Source organism: Pipistrellus hanaki, assembly GCF_964339955.1.
Source record: "Pipistrellus hanaki genome assembly, chromosome: 14".
Taxonomy (NCBI): Eukaryota; Metazoa; Chordata; class Mammalia; order Chiroptera; family Vespertilionidae; genus Pipistrellus; species Pipistrellus hanaki.
In genome coordinates, this window is record NC_140516.1 from 39,090,553 (window position 1) to 39,113,308 (window position 22,756).

Here is a 22,756-nt window from a genome sequence, read left to right on the forward strand (position 1 = left end):
TAAGCTTCTATGGAGCCTAAAACAGGTCTCTTGTTGTTCACAATAATCCAGACACTTAGACTTTCATCTGCTGAAGAGATGCCTGTTTGGGTTTGCTGAAAGGATAATATATTACTACTCAATAGTCATGGCTTTTTCATCCCATTATCAGGTTAACAGTCTACTTGTTCAACATGATTAGAATACCTGAGTTATGTGACCAGAGTTTGGCCTGATTTTGGGAAAGATAAATAGAGGGAAAAATAAGGGATAAGATAAAAAAATTCCCACTTTTAAAAAGACTACTTTATAAAATAACCTAGATATAAGATGCAAAAGGAAAAGCAATTAGAGACCTAAACGATGCCTATTGTTCTCATTTTCGGTTAAGTTTTTTGTAAGTTACAATTAGAAACCAATAGTTTGTGAAATAAACCATGGTTAAATGGATTCCTATCCTACCTTAAAAAAAAAAATCAGTTAAGGAAGATGAAAAAGTTCTGGAGATGGCTGGTGGTGATGGTTACACAACTATGCGAAAGTATTTACTGTAATAAAACTGTAGACTTAAAAATGTTTAAAATGGTAAATTTTGTTATATTTTTTCATCCTTATAAAAAAAAAATGGCCCTAGGCAGTTTGGCTCAGTGGATAGAGCATTGGCCTGAGGAATGAAGAATCCCAGGTTCAATTCCAGTCAAGAGCACTGACTGCAGGCTTGATCCCCAGTGGGGGGGCATGCAGAAGGCAGCCAATCAATGATTCTCTCTCATCATTGATGTTTCTATCTCTCTCTCTCTTGCTCTCCCTTCCTCTCTGAAATTAAAAAAAAATAGTTGAAGTGGAAAAAGCCTCCAGTGGAATTTCAGGTAGAGGTAAGCAGGTTTCAGACACTAAAGTTACACTCAGCTAAAACCACAGTAGGCCTGACTAAAATTCTTAATATTCTATAACACATATCTGAATCTCCTAAGTCAAGACTTCTTTACTGTGCTGCAATTCACCAAGCCTAGCTATGACCTAATGCCAAACCTCACTTTGTAGCATAAACCAAGTTAAGGCTAAACAGATTAGCCACATGGTTTTTCTAAGTGTAGTCCTACGAGATTAGGCAACAGCAACTATCAGAATAATATATAATGCTCCTAATTCATTGGAGAAACGATATAACAGCAGCCTCATTTCAGTATTTTTTTTTAGACAGCGTAGTGCTTTCCATACCCTGTAAGAGAAGATCAGTGGATCTGATTAACAAAAGAAAAGAAAGGCCGAAACCAGTTTGGCTCAGTGGATAGAGCGTCGGTCTGCGGACTGAAAGGTCCCAGGTTCGATTCCGGTCAAGGGCATGTATTGTACATTGGTTGCGGGCACATCCCCAGTAGGGGGTGTGCAAGAGGCAGCTGGTCGATGTTTCTCTCTCATCGATGTTTCTAGCTCTCTATCCCTCTCCCTTCTTCTCTGTGGAAAATTAATAAAATATATTAGAAAGGAAGGAAGGAAGGAAGGAAGGAAGGAAGGAAGGAAGGAAGGAAGGAAGGAAGGAAGGAAGGAAGGAAGGAAGGAAGGAAGGAAGGAAGGAAGGAAGGAAGGAAGGAAGGAAAAGAAAGGAAAAGAAAGGAAAAGAAAGGAAAAGAAAGGAAAAGAAAAGAAAAGAAAAGAAAAGAAAAGAAAAGAAAAGAAAAGAAAAGAAAAGAAAAGAAAGGTCATTACAGACAAATTCTAACCTCGGGGGTAATCTGAGCCTGTCTGCCACTTTAGAACAGGTAACTGGAATAAGAGACTATGTTCCTGTATTTCTTGCTAACTGAGTCATCAGCCCAATGCCTCGGCTTCTATTCACTTAATCCATATTTACTTTTCACTAGACTAAATTGCAACCAGCAGCTAAAGTGCCTGGCATCAAACTGCTCCTCTTCTCCACTCATCAGTATCTAATGGCGATAAGAGAACTGTGACCAATACTGTAGCACGAACAGGCGCATGGGTGAGAGGACTTGGGGGGACTTTGAGTGACTGAGCCCTCACATTCCCTTTCCAACTTTAACTCTGTGGCCATCAACAGTCAATGTTCTTTCTTTGATTACTGCCTGAGGGTTTTTATTCTGTGACATTCAAAACTCCACGGACAACCTTCTCCAAAGGATGTTAACTCCCCTATGTAGAGGCCGCTGAGAGCTATTCTTGTTCCTCTGCCTCCCCAGCAGAGTACACATTTAAAGCTTTTCTTCTTCTCCCTTTTTTGAGGGAGTATTTTTTTTCAGAGTAAAGGAAAATAGCTACGTGGCAAATAAGTAGGAAAGGGAGGAGGAGGGAGGCTCCTTAGTATTAGAACAAAAAAGACCATGGAACAAGCAAGGTAACAAGAGGCAAATTCACTAGGTGAACAATTAAAGAGATTTACAAAGAAATGCACTGAAGTCTTACTCCAAATCCTACACTTATCACTAACTATAGCAATATCTAAAAAGTCATTCTTGAGCCAAAGCCAGTTTGGCTCAGTGGTAGAGCATCGGCCTGCGGACTGAAAGGTCCCAGGTTCGATTCCGATCAAGGGCATGTACCTTGGTTGCGGGCACATCTCCCATAGGGGGTGAGCAAGAGGCAGCTGGTCGATGTTTCTCTCTCATCGACGTTTCTAGGTCTCTATCTCTCTCCCTTTCTCTCTGTTAAAAATCAATAAAATATATTTAAAAAATAAAAATAAAATAAAAAATAATAAAAAGTCATTCTTGAGCCCTAGCCTGTTTGGCTCAGTGGATAGAGCATCGGCCTGAGGACTGAAAGGTCCGGAGTTTGATTCCGGTCAAGGGCTCAATTCCCAGTAGGGGGCGTGCAGAAGGCAGTCAATCAATGATTCTGATCATTGATGTTTTTAGCTCTTTCTCCTCACCCTTCCTCCAAAATCAGTAAAAAATATAATTAATAAAATAAAGAATAAAAAGTCGTTCTCGAAAAAAAAAGTAAACTCATTCCAAATAAAGGAAAAAATTAATATGTTAATCATAGAGTTCAAATTTTATCCAAATTAAGGAAATTACAGATCAGGAAAAGACCTATTTGCAGTGATTTAGCCTCTACTTCTGTGAGCAATCAGAGAATAGGATTGTGAATCTGACACTAATAAAATGTTCATTAAGTGAAAAGCATTAAGATGTTAACTTGAAGAGATTCATTACAGACTTCAAATTACTTTGAAAGTAGTTTGATTAGATGAAGATCAGATTTTAGTCTAACATTTTTCTTGTTCTCTTTTGACTCATTAGTAAGCAGACATCTATAGGACCCCAATAAAGAAGCCTGCTAAGTGGTAGCAGGATATATTTAGCATAGAAATCTCCAAGGAAAACTTCCCAAATGTGTTCTCCTTCCATCCCTGAGCAAGTTCCCTCCCCCCACCCCCACCCTGACACCAGAGTGTTCTTTTGTGGACTGGGAGATCTGTGAAGACAGCTGCAGGAACAATTATACCAAGTAGAATTTTAAAGGTGGAGCTATATTTTACTTTTCTTGTAGCAAAGTAATGGAACAACCATCCTATGGGGAGAAATAAACACAGTGCTCTGTATGTTAATGACATCAGGTGTTCCAACAAAAATAGCACTTTCTAAGCAGCTGCATTTTAAGAATGTCTCTGAAGGATCAAATAGGAAGAGAGAGAGACAAGTTGTTTAAATACAAATAACTTTGACAAGTAAAGAACAAGCATAACTAAGCGAGGAAAGACAAGTGAAAAGCAAACAGTCTGACACTTGAGCAAATTTAGGACTCCAAACATGTGGGAGTACTTTTAATTTTCACTATCAGAATCTAAGCCCCAAAGAACAGAAAGACCTGCAGTCTTTTACCTACTGGTGAGATACTATGTTACAGTTGCCATCAGATGTACTGCATTCCAGAAAATTCCAAAGGCATAATTTTTAGCTGTCATCAACTAACAAATCAGCCTCCCAGCTGTTACATGTCTGAAAGTTGCACATGCAATCCAATCCCTTCCCATGGCTATCAAAGAACTTAGTACAGGAGAGGTGGCTAAGAGTTTGTTTGCTCTGCCCTAGAAAGCCTTTCCAGGTCTGGGATCAGCACAAATACCTGTATAAACAACAGAAGTAAATGTTACAGCCATCACATTATTATTCCTAAACCTTTATAATCAACTTGATAATCAACTTGGCAGCAAACAGTTAAATGTCTCACAGTATCGTTGGGAGATATTTAACCCACAAGTCCAATTTTCTGACAATCTCCTGTTTTCTAAATCATTCAAATTTAATAGTGTCATGGATGTACAATAAAACCTCAGAGAAAAAGAAAAGGAGCATAAAAAGGCAGCATTCATTAATGTTGGCTTAGTGGAATAGAGACTTCTTAGGCATAGCACTTTTTTGCCCTCAGCTGAGAAAAGAAAACTTCCTGGACCATCCTTATACAAAGCATCGACATCAAGCCACACAAAAAAAGCAAAATATCTCTTAAGGCCAAGGGTAACATATTAACTTTTTTTTATTAAGTTATTATACGTGTACATATCTTACCATTGCCCACCTCACTCCCATACATGCTCTCACCCCCCAGTGTTTTGCGTCCATTGGTTATACTTAAATGCATGCATACAAGTCCTTCGGTTGATCTCTAACATCTTAACTTTTATAGAAGGGACAAAGGAAGACATATTTAGGAAACATTCTAAGGAAGGCACAAAATGCTAAACCTGAAAAATCGTATGGCAATACCTCAAAAAAATTTAACAAAGAATCACCATATGATCCACCAATTCTACTTCTCAGTTAATGCTCAAAAGAAGTAAAAGCAGATACTGCTCAGATGTTTATACACCCATGCACAAATAACCAAAGTCACAATAACCAAAAGGTGGAAGTAACTCGCTTGGGGCTTCATCAATGGATGAATGAATAAACAAAATGTGGCACATACATGCAATGGAATATTATTTAGCATAAAAAGGAAAGAAATTCTGACACATGCTACAAGAGGAGTGAACCTTAAAAACATTAGGCTAAGTGAAATGACCAGTATCTTTAAAGTTTACTAAGTGCTTTCATATACATTATATCATGTAATTCTCACAACCACTTCCCTATGAAACAGTTGATATTGCCATGATCTCCATTTTATAGGTAGTGGAAAGAGTTCCAGAGAAGCTAAAAAAAACTTGCTCAAGATCACACATTAAGACAAAAACAAAAAATCCAGTTTCTCTAACTGAAATATCCATACTCTTTTCAATTATCTTGCTGAGTTTTATGTTTACCTCTACGGAAGCCTTTGATGCAACTCTACAGGAGGCGGCAATATGGTATAGAACAGGAGTGGAGAACATCTGGCCTGAGGGCCCATTTATTTGGTCTGGCCCAGCCAAGCCATTAGGGGAGAGTTCATTCAATGTTTGACAAAATATAGTAGTAGAAGGCTAATTTTTAAGTTGATAAGTTTGGCCCGCAAATGATGTTATAAATATCCAAATCACCCTTGGCAGAAAAAGGTTCCCCACCTCTCGTGCAGAAGAGCCCTGGACTTGGGAGTTAGAAGGCCTGTGATTAATTCTCAGCTTTGCCACACAATTGTGAGACTTTCTGCATTTCACAATATCTTTAAGACTCAGTTTCCTCATTGGTAAGAGTGTCTTTAAGTTTATAATATAGTCTTCTTTATAGCGTTTGAAATTAAAGAAGACAGTAAATGAAAGAGCAGAACAAAGTTTAAAACTTATTAAGTGAAAGAAAATGTCAGAAAGAAAAAAATGTAAACTTCCACAGGCTAAGCATCACCAATATTTCCCAATCTGGCCTTAGTGTGAAAAGTGGCACTTATCACAAACACATCTTTCCAGGAATCTCCTGAGAAAACTGACTGCATCTCTGATACATCTGACACATACTCTGAGTCTAATTCATTAGCAACAGTGAAAATGATATAATAATTATTCTCTGCAGCAAATTTATCAAAAAAGTTTGAGGAGTAAAAATGGAGTAGAAGCCTAACAAAGACTTGCAAAGAGAAGGAAGAGGTCATAGTCACAGGCATCAGCTAAAAACTTAACCCAGTCCTGGGGCGAGCTGGAGGGGGTCAATGCGGAAAAGGGGGGACATATATAATACTTTCAACAATAAAGAATTATTAAAAAAAAGAAGAAAACTTAATCCAGTCCTTTCTGATCTATTCAGAAAAAGGACAGGCCAAGATCTTAAATCAGCTGTTTGATGGCCCTTGAAAAGAATAAGGACAGCAGCCAAGCCAGAAGTCACTAAAAGGAAAAACAGCAAATTAGGAGATAAAACAAGCATAAAAGAATGTGATCAAAGAAACAGATGCTAGATGAAAAGGAACTGCCTAGAAAGCCCAAGTAAAGACATGAATAAATAAACATAATATAATTTATACCCATATGCACTTTATAATCTAACCAATAATCTAGTGCTTCTTTCAAATACCCACATTGGTCATATTGCCCTTAGGCAGAAAGGAATATTTGTAATAAAGCTGTTTGTAATTCCTGATACTTTCAGAAAATCATATTTATCATTAGGCCTACTACCATATCTGGTTTACTTGCTAGGTGCAAATATACAGTTACTTGTGAGATTTATAAAACTGTGTATACTACAAAATGTCTCTAGGGTCAGGTAAAGCAGATCAACCTTCAGTGCAATCTTGTTAGCACATCTCACTCTCATCCCAGCCTTCTCAATGCAATTTCACACTTTTCCTTTCATTCCCAGACATGCCAAACACTATAGTAAATCACTACAGGAATAGGACAGTTTGCCTTAAAAAAAAAAAAAAAAAAAAAACTATGGAAAAAACACCGACTCCAATTTCTGTCATACATTAAGATATACCAAGTTATAAATGTTCTGGTATATTACTATTACTAGGAATGCCTGGCAAAGCTTACATCTGGAGCTAAATCAAGTTTCCCCATCTGCTGGGTTTGCCTCATCCACTCAATGTTAATTTTTCAATTGTTTGCAAGAACAATTTAATAACTTGAGAAAAATGGAAAATAAATAGGCACAGAGGAAGCAAGAAATAAAGAAAAGTCAGCTTTAGGTTTCCCAATACTGAAAACATAGTTTCTCCATTTACAAACGGCTCACTCCAGTGAATACATTTTATTTCCTTTTATGTCTCTGGATCTATTTTGTTCATCAGTTTATTTTATTCATTAGATTCCACATTAGGAGTGAGATCTTGTGATATCTGTCTGTCTCTGACTGGTTTATTTCACTTAGCATAATACTCTCCAGGTCCTTCCATGTGGTATTTCCTTAAGAACCTACACCAACTTCATGTATGACTCAGCTTTATCCAACAGCACTCTGTAATTGCCTTGTGGCTTCATAAGGGATCTATAGCCCCACAAGCTCCATTCCATTTGCCTGTGTTTACCACAAATAGAAATAGCCATGTAAAGCAAGACGTCAAGGTTCCAGATTCCCATGAGTCATTCTTTGAACTGAGAACGGCTTTCAGATGCCCTATACACAGAAAATACTTTGGCAATAAAGATGCCTGAAAAGGCCCTGCAACCATTTCTGAGTAAGAAAAGAAAATTCACAGAACAGCACTGTGCATTATTTCAATATGACAAAATGAAAGTTTCATGCATGCCTGCTTTTCTTGATCAAGTACGACAATTTCTTCCACTCCTACAGGCTTTAGGGCTTAAAATAGTAGTGGTGTTCAACAAACTACTTAGAAAAGTACAATATACCTGAGGATGAACCAAGCAATTCTGAAAGAGAAAATCTCATTCCTTACCTGATATTAACCAATGCATGGGTCACCTTGCTAGCAGCTTCTTTCCACTGGCCTGCATTGGTAGAAAGCCTCAGGACTGTACAGAAGGGAAAAACAGAGATCTGTCAGACCCCTGGTATAAAACACAGACATGAAGATGAAGACATGTCTCAGAATAGCACTATTAGAATAACCAAACAGAGCCTGTACCAATCTTCTGTCTAAAATGTTCTCCTCCTAGCCCTAGCTGGTTTGGCACAGTGGATAGAACGTCGACTGAGGACTGAAGAGTCCCGGGTTCAATTCCGGTCAAGGGCACGTATCTCAGTTGCAGGCTCTTTCCTAGACTTGGCCCTGGGTGCATGCAGGAGGCAACCAATCGATGTGTTTCCCTTACATCGCTATTTCTCTCTGTCTTTCCCTCTTCCTTCCTCTCTCTCTGAAAAAAACAAAAACAAAACAAAACAAAAAACAACAACAATGAAAAAATATTCTTGGGTGATGATTAAAAAATAAAAAAAAAATTTAAAATAAAATAAAATGTCCTCATCCTAGAGTAGCAATTTTCAACCAGTGTGCTGCAAGACTTTTTAAAACGTGCAATATCCATCTAGTCAGGAGCTCTGACCTCTTTTCCCATAGATTGTCAAACAAAAAGATGATAACATCCATCCAGTGCAAATGAATCAAAATTACCTTTTTTTTTTTTGTCAGATCAGCAAAAAAAATAATCTATTTTTTAATATGCCATAGAATTTTAGCAATTAGTTTATGTGTGCCATGAGATGAAAGAGGTTGAAAATCGCTGTCCTAGAGTTAAATATAAGGACTTACTTTTCACCAGGAATTTTTTTTCACCTTCTATCAAACTACTCCTCTGCTTTAGGTTCCCCTTCCTCCACTCCCCACTAAAAGATTCCCATACTTAGTTGTTGCATTCACATATAATCTATTTTAGTTTCCCTGACTTAGTTTCATGTGACCTGCAACATGAATCAACGGGAATATTCTTCCCTTCTCTAACCAAATTCTGTCTCTTTTCCACACTTAACCACAGGAGGAGAGATGATAGAAAGATACATAGAACATTCTCTTGCAGCTATGAGCTTCAGGATCATACATTATAGTACCTATACTATTTTAGAAAAGAGACAAACCAGCAATGCTCCTTGAAAGAACAAGCACATGGTGGGTATTCCAAGTTTATGTTTTTAATGAACAAATAGCTAATAAGAGCTAATTATGTAGTAAGTTTACTTGCCAGAAATGGGCCAAAGTTGAGTTATATGCAACACAGCATATAGAAGAGAAAACTGATACTCAGAAGAGAAAAGGAACTGATCAAGGTCATTCCCAGTTTTATGTAATGGAGCTAGAATTTGAACCTGGAGAGAATAACTCTAGAACGGTGGTTCTCAACCTTTCTAATGCCGCGACCCATTAATACATTCCTCATGTTGTGGTGACCCCCCAACCGTAAAATTATTTTCGTTGCTACTTCATAACTGTAATTTTGCTACTGTTATGAATCATAATGTAAATATCTTTGTTTTCCAATGTTGAGAACCGCTAGCAGGGTGTGCAGGAGGCAGCTGATCCATGATTCTCTGTCATCATTGATGTTTGTATCTCTCTCTCTCCCTTCCTTTCTGAAATCAATAGAAAGTTAAAAAAACAAACAAACAAAAAAAAACTTGACTTAAAAAATGTTTTTTCCACCAGAAGTTTCATCAGACTTTATAAAAAATGGAGAGAGTACTAAAACATACTATCTCCATTTGTTGTGCTTAATTTAGTGAAGATTTCACTTTTCTATTTGTGTTTTCCAGGTTAACATTTTTTAAGATAAATTTTTTATTGTTGATAATATTGCAGATAGCTCTCATTTCCCCACCCTTTCCCCCCTCCAGATTAACATTTTAATTCCTTTGGCAGATTTGAGCATTCCCAGATATCCTCTCTCATCTTGTTGCTATAGCTACAAGGACTTAATCTCATTTTACTCTGTACATGGCCCAGTTAAACAGGTATGACAGGCTTCTATAAAATTTCTCTCCTACTCAAACTCTTTTTTCTTTCCTCACTGAAAGGCATCTTTATTCATTTATTAATGGGTGCTGAAGCCTGGAATGTATATTTATATGCAATAGCTACACATGTATATATATATGTATGTGTGTGTGCCAAAGCAATAAAATATTGTATACTATTTTAAATGAGTGCAGTTTATTATATACTAATTACACCTCAAGAAAGCTATTAAGTTGGGGATTTTAATAGATAGCTTTACTAAGTGAATTTCTGTTTCTGTGAAATCGTCCCTGAACTTTCAAACTCCAGGTAGTTTTGACTAGACTCTTTACTCATATTTACAGGGATACCTGACCTCTTTCAGAAATACAGGTAAGGCAAAAGTAGACTTACAGTTGTGAGTTTGCGAAACACAGAGTTTACTCTTGTATTATTATTTATTAATTATTGTATTTTCTCACAAACAATTGGAACCCTACTTTTGCTCTACCTTGTAGTTGTACTCATATGGCCCAAGAGTAAATTTTCAGTGAGCCAATCACCAAAAGGTTTGTAAGAAAGATTTTTATTTAATGCCCACTTCCTCTTATAAGTTACTATGCTAAAATATATAGGTACATTAAAACCCCTTAAAATCTTGTACTTTCTCAAATAACACAATGTTCTTCCCTTGGGATCCAAGCTCTTCTATTTCCACTGTCAATTCCCACCCACTCCTTCTCTCCCATCTCACTGCATTCACTAAGTCCACGAGCCTCCCTATTCTCTCTTTTCTCACAAAAATCAAGAAAGGGCTACAGGGCTGCTAACCAGCTTCCTACTGAAATGAATTCTGAGTTCTTGAAGGCAAAAAGGTCCATATATTCCTTCTTATTGTCTGAGAAGAAGAAACTACTGTATTTCTATGCCAAGGAAGGGCACCAAGCAACTACAGAATCTTTTGTAGTCTTTTCCTTTTATATGCTAAAAATCACAGCTGATGCAGAGAGCTGAGCAAAAAGAGGGCAGAGAGAAGTAAAAAGAAAAGACAGCTTACCCATGGAGTATAGGTTGTCAAAGCTCTGGTGCATGCGGATAATCTCATAGTAGAGTTCATCATAGCTGCTTGGGGTGGGCAGGAATGTGTCACCATATGTGATAAACATATTAAATAGGTTCACAATCTAAAAAAGAAGCAAAAGTCCATACTCAAGTATCACACTATGAAGACTGGAAGGTATCAGTTGTATACTGCAGCCAGCTCTTACTGGCTTGTAAGAGCTGATTGTTACATTTTTAGGAATTTGTGAGTTGGTTATTAAACAAAGCCATTATTAAAAAATAATTTACATAAATTTACAATTTAATAAATTATATTACAATGAAGAATTATTATTTAGAATAAATTTTAAAAATCATCACTGCCTAATTACTTTCTATCTTTTAGTATCATCTATGTTCTTGAGATTAATTTACATCTCCTAAATATGATGTGGTGGGAATACCATCTATCTTTCCCAACTCTGCATTCAATGATGCCATTTTAATAACTTTGGAATCGGCCCTGGTGGGTATAGTTTTACCGTGGAAATCAACAACAACAAAAAATCAGGACTTTCCCCAAAAAAAATGTTAAACATTTATGAACACACTGGGTAATATCCTGAGAAGACAGTAAAAAGGCAAAATGCCCGCCTATTATCCCAAATAACTAGTTAGATAAGCAGATATCTGCAGTGTCCCTCAGAAACTAAGTGCAGCTATGATGGAACTATTCACGTGGCTGGGACACCTCTAGAGCTTTGCTATGTACCTACATAGATACTAAAGTACTGTGGTACAGTCTCTCTACTGGGACCGAGGCTCATATTCAAACACAGAGATCTGACTATACCTGACCCTGCCAGGTAATATACTCTCATGAAAGAGAAAGAGTCCTGCCCTGGCTGGTGTGGCTCAGTTGATTGGAGCAAAGGGCTGTGGGACCAATTCCCAGTCAGGGCATATACCCAGACTGCAAGTTGGATCCCCAGTCGGGGCACGTATGAGAGGCAACCAATAGATATTTCTCACATCAATGTTTCTGTCTCTCTCTTCCCCTCCCCCTTCCTTCCTCTCTAAAATCAATAAAAACATATCCTTAAGCGAGGATTAAAAAAAAAAAAAAAAAAAAAAAAGGAATAGAAAGTATACCAAGTTCACCAAAGACTTAAGTAAGAGTAGGCAGCACCAATATAGAGATTCTAATCCAAAAGGAAAATAAAGTCCTGGTTCCCCCTATGACTTAGTCCCCAGAACCTAGTTCCTGTTTCAAACCAGCCCATCTCTGTCTTAGGGTAGAACTTTAGAAAAAGAAATATTTCTTTGGTTACTCACCATAAGGGCTAACGTAAAAATGTTGTGTTTGGCCAAAAGAACAGTCTCATTTGACATAAGGAACTTCAGCAAATTTATCAAGGCTTAAAAAAAAAAAAAAAAAAGACAGATATCAACAAGCTATTCAAAGCATAACCAATAAAGTTAAATGAAAGCAATGAAAATCAACGCTCTCTACAGAAATCCAAATACAGTAAGTCCAGCTACTAAGCACTTTTTAAAAGTAGGTAAGGTAAGTATATATTTGACTTGGCCTTCCCAAGCACAAGTCTGCTTACTGCCCATAGAAGGTTTTAAAAAATCTACTTCAAGCTCAGAAATTTGACTATAAAATACATATTAAATATTCTAAAATTATACCCCCATCAAATTTCCTTAATTTACAACTCAAAATAAGGGTTCCCTTCTCACTCTAGGCTGCTAGCATCTCCTGTCACCAAATGTTAGCTATGTACCTATTTCAAACATCATTGCTAAGAGGGACATTTTTCAATTCTAACTGATCACAAGATGAGCCAGCTATGTTGTAGAACTTATACCTGGGCTTCAGCTCAGAATCGGATGAGAGCCCATGAAGAGGAAAAATAAAAAAGCCCTTAACTGTCTAACTATTCAAACAAATGTACAACTCTGCTCTGTCCTTTCTCAACCAAGACAACACTCACTGAAAAGGTCCTCTTTTTACAAACCTTATTGAGGGGAGAGATTGCCAAAACCCAAATTCCTAGGTTAGCAGTGCAGCTTTAAAGACATTTTACAAATAAATATTAAGCATAAAGGAAATTATCAATTGCCTTGTATTCATTCGCCTAGGACTGTAAAATTAATCCTGCTTCTGTGTCCCTCATGACCATCAGCTCTGTCTTAGCAGTCCTATTTGATGGCAAACTAGAAAGGGGTTTGGCAGCTGCAAGCAATTGGTGGTCCTCCCATCTTCTCTTCTTCAACCCTCCTTACTTCCACAGACACAAAAAAAGATTTGACCTCTCCTTTCTAAGACCATATCTGCTTCTTTGCCGGCAAAGTCATTTCTCCCATGATCTCTGAGCTTTGTGAAGTTTATTACTCTTAGAGAAGAGACATGGACTTTGATTTGAAACAGCAGGGAATAATGAGTAGGAGTAAAACCTCTCAACACTGGCTGCCTGCCACACAACACCCCTCACTCTCAAATCCTCTAAAAGCACAGGTACAACAAAGAAGCAGCAGGTAAGGAAAAGTACAAAAGCCTGTCTTCATTCTGTTTCTAAAGCTGGGATCTTCCCCTCAAATAGCAAAAGAGTCTTGCAATGGATGAAGGAGGTAGGAACTCATTTATGAACTCTTTACTCCTGCCCCAACTCAAAGTCTTTGAGGATTCATAATGGACAGGCAAGTGATAGGCAGCTGGGCCTTTGATACGGTCTGTTAACAAGTGATCTGTTGGACTGAGAAAAAAAAGAAAAAGCTCCATGGGAGGATCACATAATCTGCTTAGCTCCTACCAGGAGCTCAGATAATGAAGGGAACTAACATTAAAATTCATATAAAACTAATGCAGACCAAATCTCTCTCGTTAATGATCACTTTGCTGAGTAAATTTAAGGGCTGCCCACTCCACCTTCTACCTCAGAGCTGAGACAAGCTCTAATAATGGATAGATCACATGACAATCACACTCTATAAACTCACAGGAGAAAAAGAGGAATTGATGGGTAGCACACGTGGAACTCACAAAACGTAATGGCTGGAGAGAGATAAAGCAGCTTTTGTAAAATCCAATCAACAAGGATTTTGTCCCCAGCGCAAACAGCACAAAGAAGCAACTTCAGCAGTGGTTATATGATAATTAAGGGACACAAAACCTGAAGAAAAGGAAGTGGAAACAATGATTTATTGCTCCTCTGCTGGACTATAGTTAGTCTTGATCTCTGGGATTCAGAATCAGGGATGACAAAGTGATAAATATTAGAGAAGGAAAAGAGCAATTCTGGCACCATCCAAGAGGTGACTTGTGTCCCGCTGCAAGAGACATCAACAGAGCTGAAGAGTAGTGAGGAGGAGAGTCTGGTACTGTAACACTGAGAGTCAATGCCAAGGGATACCTGTATCTTGCCCCTGATAATTTAGGTCAAATTCCCCTTTCCCTCCAAAAAACAAGCCAAGATTTTATCACCTGGAAGTAGCCATTCTCTAAAGCAGAAGTCGGGAACCTTTTTTCTGTCAAGGGCCATTTAGATTTTTTTTTTTTTTAATATATTTTTATTTATTTCAGAGAGGGAAGGAGAGGGAAAGAGAGATAGAAACATCAACGATGAGAGAGAATCATTGGTTGGCTGCCTCCTGCACACCCCACACTAGGGACTGAGCCCACAACTCTGGCATGTACCTCTGGCAAGAATAGAACCCAGGACCTTTCAGACTGCAGGCCAACGCTGTAATCCACTGAGCCAAACTGGCTAGGGCCCATTTGGATATTTATAACATCATTCACTCAATATAAATTTATGTTGTGCCCGTCCAGAATGGCTGAGTGGTTGAAAATTGACCCATGCAGCATGAGGTCACAGTTCAATTCCCGATCCGGGCATATGCCCAGGTTTCGGGATCAATCCCCAGTGTGGGGCCTGCAGGAGGCAACCAATCAATCATTCTCTCTCACCATTGATGTTTCTCTCTCTCTCTCTCCCTTCCTCTCTGAAAAATAAAAATAGAAAAAATTACGTTGCTCTGAAAAAAGCTCCTAAATTTATTGAATTTCAAGTCTGACCTGTGGTTGCCTTGGCAGGGTCAGACAAAGCGGGCCTTATACGGCCTATGAGCATGATGTTCCCAACCCCTGCTCTACAGGGAATTTAACAGGCAGCTCAAAGGAACAAAGCAACCTTAAAATTGGCTCCCACAAGCCTCTGACATCAGGGACCACAATTCCTCTCCAACAGAGAATGCCCCTAATATCCCATGAAATAGTGCTTTTTTTTCCTTCATCATCTCCCTGACTTTGCACTCATTCTACCAACTGTTCAGTGTATTCTACATCACTACACACACATTGTCTTTTATCCTCTAACCTGATGTAATGAGATTTCTAAGTCTATGAGGCTTCAACATAGCTGATTATAGATTTTTTTAGAGCTAGAAATGACATTAAATGTCATTTAAGGTTTTGGGCTCAATCCCCAGTAGGAGACAGCTAATCAATTATTCTCTCTCATCATTGATGTTTTTATCTCTCCCTCTCCTTTCTTCTTTGAAATAAATATATATATATATATATATATATATATATATATATATATATATATAATTTATTTATTTATTTATTTATTTATTTATTTATTTATTTATTTTTGTTAAAAAACAAACAGACAGCCCTAACATATTTGGTTCAGTGGACAGAGCGTCGGCCTGTGGGCTGAAAGGTCCCAAGTTCAATTCCAGCCAAGAGCATGTACCTTGGTTGCGGGCACATCCCCAGTGGGAGGTGTGCAGAATGTTTCTAACTCACTATCCTTCTCCCCTCCTCTCTGTAAAAAATTAATAGAATATATATTTTTCAAAAAGACAACAGGTCAATGTATTTCTTTCCATAGAAACTAGCATGATCTCCACAAACACTCCATCTCAACTTTCTATACCCTCACCATAACTGATTACCAGCTGAAATTTACATTACGGTACACAGTACTAAGTACAAGGCCAAACATACAAAGGTATTTCCTCTCTGAAGAAGAAAAAGAGCCAAGTATATTCAATCAACAGAGAGAGCCATGAACTCTTAGGCAGGAATGAAAATTCAAAAGGAAATCTGGGCAGCCTTCAAAACAAACCTTTGGCAATCTTCAAAATAATAATCAAAGTTCACAAAACCACTGAAGTACCAACGATATTCTAGGAAAGCCTTGGGATCCTGGGTTCGACTCCTAATCTCTGCTATCTCTACTAAATGAAGCTTCAGATACCTGGCTCCAATTACTCTTAACCTGAATGAAAAATAGAGAAGTTATGTCTGCAATATTTGAGGTATTATATAACACATTCAATACATTAAGTTATAAGGAAATGGATGTTCCACAGACACAAATTCTTCATTGGAAGGTCTTTTCCATCAGGCACTTTGAAAACTTAATTTCTGGGCTCTTTTTCAGGAACTAGAAATTGACTGCAACTGCTGCCTCTTTTGACTCTGAACTGGAGGAAACTGTCAGCCTCACACTTAGCTTTGGCCCAAGCTCCTTTCCTTGGGGAATCTTGTGTATGAAGTATGGCAGCGGTGTACAGCAGTTCTGACTTTACTGAATGCAGACACAGGTGGAATAAAGGATAGTGCGCAGGTTCTGGGAAGCTGAACCAGGAACAGGTACCTTGATGGTTCCTGGGTCCCAAGTGAATTCTCAGAGGCAGAGACAACCAATCTATTTTTCAAGTGGGAAGAGTTCAGTACCATCCCCTGAGAATCCTGCCACCTTACACACAAGGTCCCCCCTCAATCCTCAGGAAGCCTTGTTTGCCAAACTGTTCCTAGCATTTACGTACCTCACATCATAAAGACTCTCAAATTTTATCCTATTTTGAATTCAAACTGTACTGCTATGTAGGAGAGTAGAATGAATAATGGATATGGGAACTTCTCCAGGACTAAAACCTGTCCCCACATTGAGGTAAACCAGGTGCACAGATGAACAAGCCAACCATGGAAAGACACAATTAAATGGTACCTCAGATGCCTGCCTCAGAGAAGCAGAGGGGAGGTTTAATTACAAACCCAAGTGAATGACATTTAAATAAAATTAAAAACAGGAAGGAGACAGAGAGCCTCCAGCAGAACATAAATAAATGTCTCGGAAGATTCAGGGCAGAGAGAGCTGTCTGTTGAACAGCTTTTACATGCTATGAAGAGAAAGAGATACAAAGCAAAGACAAGTCTGCCAGGCCCTATTTTGTGGCCTGGCATGGAGCTAGGATAAGATGCCACAGATCACAAATCAAAAAAATCCACTCATTAGGGGAAACGGATAATTTCACAGGGACTGATAGCAGAGGAATATTCGCATCTCACTTGCTTAGGAGAGAGGTAGAGGAACTTAAAGGACTAGAAATAGCACTAGCGTAATAAGCCAAAGACTCCAAAACCCTAGAGGCACTATAAACTCTAACCAATTCTAGCATCTCTGGACAAAATCACCAATTGTTCAGGGACATTGCCAACAATCAGTAGACTCACTGTCAATCAGCTAAGTGGCACAGGAAGGATTTAGAAGCACCCACCCACCAATAGAATAATTTAAAAATACACTAGGGTGGCTTCTCAAAATACAGGCATCTGTCTGACTGCAAACTCAAACACCTCCCTGAAACAGGACAACATATCAAAAAAATAAAATGAAATGATTTCGGTTGCAAGCAATGAACCTTCCAGGTGAAGGTTGCACAAAAGTCTGTACATCTGGTAGGAAGATTCTGGGAAGATGGCAGAGTATGAAACACCAGAACTCTCTCCCCACAGCTAGACAATTGCATTTGCAGAATCTGTCTGATTAACTATTTTAGAACTATGGACTCTGATGAAAATTTGCAAGTTACAGAAGATTTGGATGGTATATTTTGGTTAATTTCAGTCAATTTTAGCTCCTAGCACTATATAGCAGCTATCCATCCCCCACCCTCAGCCATGTGGCAAGAGCTGGGCACTTGTCCCTGGAGCAGCTTGCACACACACATCTTGTGGAAGCTAAGGTGGCAAAACTGACCCTGTCCTAATAGTGGGAATATGTGCACTGATAGCTGACTGCTGCTTTTGATTCTAGGGGTCAAAGAGGTGGGCGACCATTGTTTTACACCTCCCCCATTGTTGCAAGCCCTTCTCCTTCCAGATATGTGACTTCCAGGAGATTAAAGAGTCAGTACTCCTTTTTCCTCTGCCTTCATATTTCACATTTCCCCTTTAGAAAACCAGACATTGCACTGGCAGGTGTTGCTCAATGGTTAGAGTGTCAGCCTAAGCACCGCAGGGTCATGGGTTTGCTCCATAGTCAAGGGCATGTATCTGGATTGCAGATTTGTTACCCACCCTGGTTGGGGCATGTGCAGGAGGCAACCAATCAATGTGTTTCTCTCACATCGATGTCTCTCTTTTTCTCTCTTCCCCTCCCTCCAACCCTTCTACTCTCTATTAAAAAAAAAAAAAAAAATCAATGGAAAAAATATATCCTCAGGTGAGGATTAATAGAGAACTGGATATTAAACACTTAGGATATTCAATAAAACAACTGCACAAATAGGAAAAATTAAAAAGTGACTGTGCATGCCCAAGAAAAGGCTCAGAAGAGACCTAAGAAGACATTCAGTTTAGAGATCAAGCTGATCCTCAACAAAACAGCCTATAACAATAAAACAACAAAACAATAATCAAGTCAGCAAACTCTGAGGAAGGGACAGAATCCGATTTCTTGCACCTTGAGGACATTATATTAAGTGAAATAAGCCTCACAAAAAGACAAATACTATATCATTCCATTTACATAGGGTACCTAGAAAGTAGACGTGATTGCCAAGGGTTGGGGGAAGGAAGGAATAGACAGTTATTATTTAATAGGTACAGAATTTTAGTTTTACAAGATGAAAGGAGTTATGAGAAAAGATGGTGGTGATGGCTACAAAACAATGTGAGTATATTTAATACCACTGGACTATATACTTAAAAAATGGCTACAATGGTAAATTTTATGTTTTAGGAATTTTACCATAATAATAATAATAAAAGGGTCAGTACATCAACAGGCTGCTCTGCCTAATCTAGATGAATTGGAAAAAAGAGCAAATCCTTTCTTTAAATGGAAGTTATGTTCTACTAGTATTTTTCATTTTCCTTGTTTTTGAAGTGTATCTACTAAAAGAGAAAATATGGTTCTCATCTATCTCCAACTTTCCAATTACTTGGAACACTGCAATTCTCACTCACAGTTACCACTCACCCTCTTCTTTCTCATGAAAATGAGCTTTTATGTGAAAGTTTCCATATGGAGGAGCATGCAGGATCCCATATATGTACCTCATTCCTGTTTAGCTACCTCTAACTAAACATGCTCAGAAGCCAACATTGCCAACTGAAAGATAGCCAAAATCACTCTTTAAGAAATCTAATAGTCATTGAGACCATGTGTCTGAAGTAGATCCAAAAACTTTACTTTCTGACAAAATGAATGAAAATCAATAATAGACCTGTCCTGCTCTCTGAGCCAGGAAATGAAGATACTAATGAAACCAAATGATATGTTCCTTTAGAACAGGGGTGGGGACATCAGAATTACAACTAAATAACAGAACAACCACCATTCAGAACTGCCTGAAATCTGGCTGAATGGAAATCCTACAACTAGAGAAGTAAAGAAAGTACATTGGGACTGGTAGGAGGGAAGAGGCATAAAATGGGCTGGTCTGACACCCAGGTGTGGCATTTTTTTCAATCAGGTTGGACAGCTCAGCTGCAGAGGCCTCCTGTGAGAAGTAAGGGGTCCAGCCCCATATCAGACCCCTATCCCAGGATTCCAGAGCTGGGAAGAGAAGTCCCTGTAATTTCAGGCTATAAAAATCAGTGGAGATTGTGGCTGAGTGACATGGAGGCTGCTGGAGTCCCAGGCAGTTATTATAGGGTCCCACTTCCTCTGAGCTCCAGTGCCCAGCAGCAACTTTGGGGGATCCAGGGACAAACAGGGAGAAACTGGATTGTCTGGAATCAGGACAGGAACTCAGTGACGGCTTTGTCCAAGATAGGGTGCTCACAGGGCATTGTTCCTGTGCTGGGATCTCCCCTGCCACAGAACTGACTGGCACCTAATCAGAAGAGCAAAAAAGAATAAAAGAATCCAAAGATATGAAATAAATGGACTTATAAGTCCAGGAAGCACAGAGAGTCCCAAACAAGAGGAATCCAAAGAGGCCCACTCCAAGACACATCCACATCATAATTAAAATGCCAAGGGTTAAGGACAAAGAGAGAATCTTAAAAGCAGCAAGAGAAAAGCAGTTGGTTACCTACAAGGGAGCACCCATATGACTGCCAGCTGATTTCTCAACAGAAACTTTGCAGGCCAGAAGGCAGTGGCAAGGACCTACAACCAAGATTACTCCACTCAGCAAAGCTATCATTTAAACTTGAAGGTCTGAAAAAGAGCTTCACAGACAAGAAAAAGCTAAAAGAGTTCATCACCACTGAACCAGTTTTACATGAAATGTTGAAAGATATTCTTTAAGAAGAGGAAGAAGAAAAAAGATAAAAAATATGAATAATACTATATGTAATATTTTAAACAATGAAGAATTAAAAATATATGAACAATATAATGGCAATAAATACAGACTTATCAAGAACTGAATCTAAAAATCAAAACAAACAAACAAGAATCTAATGAACAGATTTGGAGGCATGGAAACATGGAACAGACTGATGAATCTCCGGGAGGGGAGGTAGGGGAGAGAAGGGGGCGGGAGAGAGGTCAACCAAAGATCTTATCCTATATAATAAAAGCATAGTATACAAATTGTCCCCTCAACCAGAGTTCTTCTGGAAGTTCGAACATGGGGCAGGCCAGCTGGGGGAAGGGAGGGAGTACCTGGCTGGCAGCCGGCAGCCACTAGGGATCCTATCAGTGCACGAATTTCATGCACTGGGCGTCTAGTATATATATATGCATTTACCTATGGACATAGACAATAGGATGGTGATGAAAGGACAATAGTGGGGGAGGGGGACATCTGTAATACTCAACAATAAAGACTTAAAAAAATAGTAATAAAAAAGAACAAGGGTGGCGGAAACCAGTTTGGCTCAGTGGTAGAGCGTCGGTCTGCGGACTGAAAGGTCCCAGGTTCGATTCCGGTCAAGGACATGTACGTTGGTTGCGGGCACATCCCCGGTAGGCAGCTGGTCGATGTTTCTCTCTCATCGATGTTTCTAGCTCTTTTTCTCTCTCCCTTCCTCTCTCTAAAAAATCAATAAAATATATTTTTTAAAAAAAAAAGAAGAAAAAAAAAGAACAAGGATGGGGAACCTTTTGCTGCCAAGGGCCATTTGGATATTCATAACATCATTCACTTAATTTACTTAATATAAATTTGTTGCTATAAAAAAGCTCCTAGATTTATTGAATTTTGAGTCCTGCCTATGGTTGCCTTGACCAACCTGCCTTCTACAACAAGGGCCTTCTACAACCCACGAGCCAGATGTTCCCCACCCTTGCTTTAAAACTAGGATAGGCACAGCCACAAAAGCATAGCTACTCCTTCCTCTGTCTCTTTAAGTGACAAGACATTAATGGGTCTCTGGTTAGGAAGTGACTGTGCAGAGAAAGAACAGAGATTGCTCACTCTTTTAGTGGTTTTTAGAAGGGAATATTTTTCTCCTTATAACGGGCTAAACCTGTTAGAAATTCTTATCTTTTTCTTCTGCCAAGTTTCTGAAGAGATGAAAGAAAGATTCAAAATAGTGTAAATTTTGGATTTAGTCAAATGTGGTGATTTGAAGAGGATAAAAAAGAGTTTCCTGGCATTCTTTTCCAGTCCTGGGGCTTTCTATACTGCTATATAGAATTACATAACAAAATTAGGGAAAAAGATAAATATATTCTAATGGCCTATATTAGAACACTCTACCTTTGAGAACTGATTATCAACAGAAGATAAAAGCCTCCATCTTTTTGCACATGAAAGCTAAAGCTGTCTAAGGTACTTAAAAAAAAAAAACTGTTTAAGAGATAGTAGAGGGGATGGAGAAGGAGAAAAGAGAGGAAGGGGGGGGGGAAAGAGAGAGAGAGAGAGAGAGAGAGAGACATCAATTGGTTGCCTCCTGCATGAGCCAGACCAGGGTCAGGGATCAAGTCTGCAAACAAAGTATGTGCCCTTGACTGGGAATCAAACCCAAGACCCTTTGGTCCACAGGCCAACACTCTAACCACTGAGCAACAGGCTGGGGCACAGAGCAGTATTAATTAAGTTCATCAAACCTAGCATACATCTTGTAATATATTTCGCTAAATCAGAGAAAATTGGGGATAAAGAGCAAGAACAATTTAAAAAACAATGAAAAAAACAAAATAGTAATAGCAGCTTCCAAAATTCCTCTTCCCATCTACTCTAGCTATTTACTACTATGTTCTTTCCCACCTAGATACTCCCTTCAAAACTAAAAGAAGCAATAATGTAGTTATATAAGATGTCACTATTAGAAGAAGCTGGGTAAAGGACGCAAAAATTCTCTGTACTATTTTTGCAACTTCCGGTGAGTTATAATTATATCAATAGTAAAAGTTTTTAAACTAAACTAAGAGAAGCAGACAACTTAAAATTTCCCAAAGGATAGTTTCCCAAATCAGGAGGGCTACCAAACAGTCAACATTATACTACACAAGAACTACATGATAAACCTAGGGCTCAGGTCATTCTTTCTCTTGAAAATGTTCGGTTCCATATAACAACAGCATAACTACAAAAGGCTCTCGATTTCCAGTCTCAAGGTATATCTAAACCATGAAATCGTAGGCTTCTGCCAGTGATGAGAGAGCTAGCTAGGCACTCTCTAGGCTTTTCATTTTCCCAGTAGGTACCTGAAAGGTCAGGCAATGTACAATTTCTCTCTTTCACAAAGCTGCGATGCTTT

At 38.6% G+C, this 22,756-nt stretch overlaps 1 protein-coding gene across 1 annotated transcript in view; it reads right to left on the bottom strand.

Annotated features, from left to right (window-relative positions):
* ARMH3 (armadillo like helical domain containing 3) overlaps positions 1 to 22,756 on the bottom strand; it is a 142,322-nt gene that overhangs the window by 57,261 nt on the left and 62,305 nt on the right. Inside the window, exons 21-23 of the mRNA XM_084903773.1 lie at positions 12,124 to 12,206; positions 10,805 to 10,931; positions 7,759 to 7,834 (exon numbers count right to left, since the gene is read on the bottom strand). Coding sequence (XP_084759899.1) covers positions 7,759 to 7,834; positions 10,805 to 10,931; positions 12,124 to 12,206 — 286 coding nt within the window. The remainder of the gene's footprint in view (positions 1 to 7,758; positions 7,835 to 10,804; positions 10,932 to 12,123; positions 12,207 to 22,756) is intronic.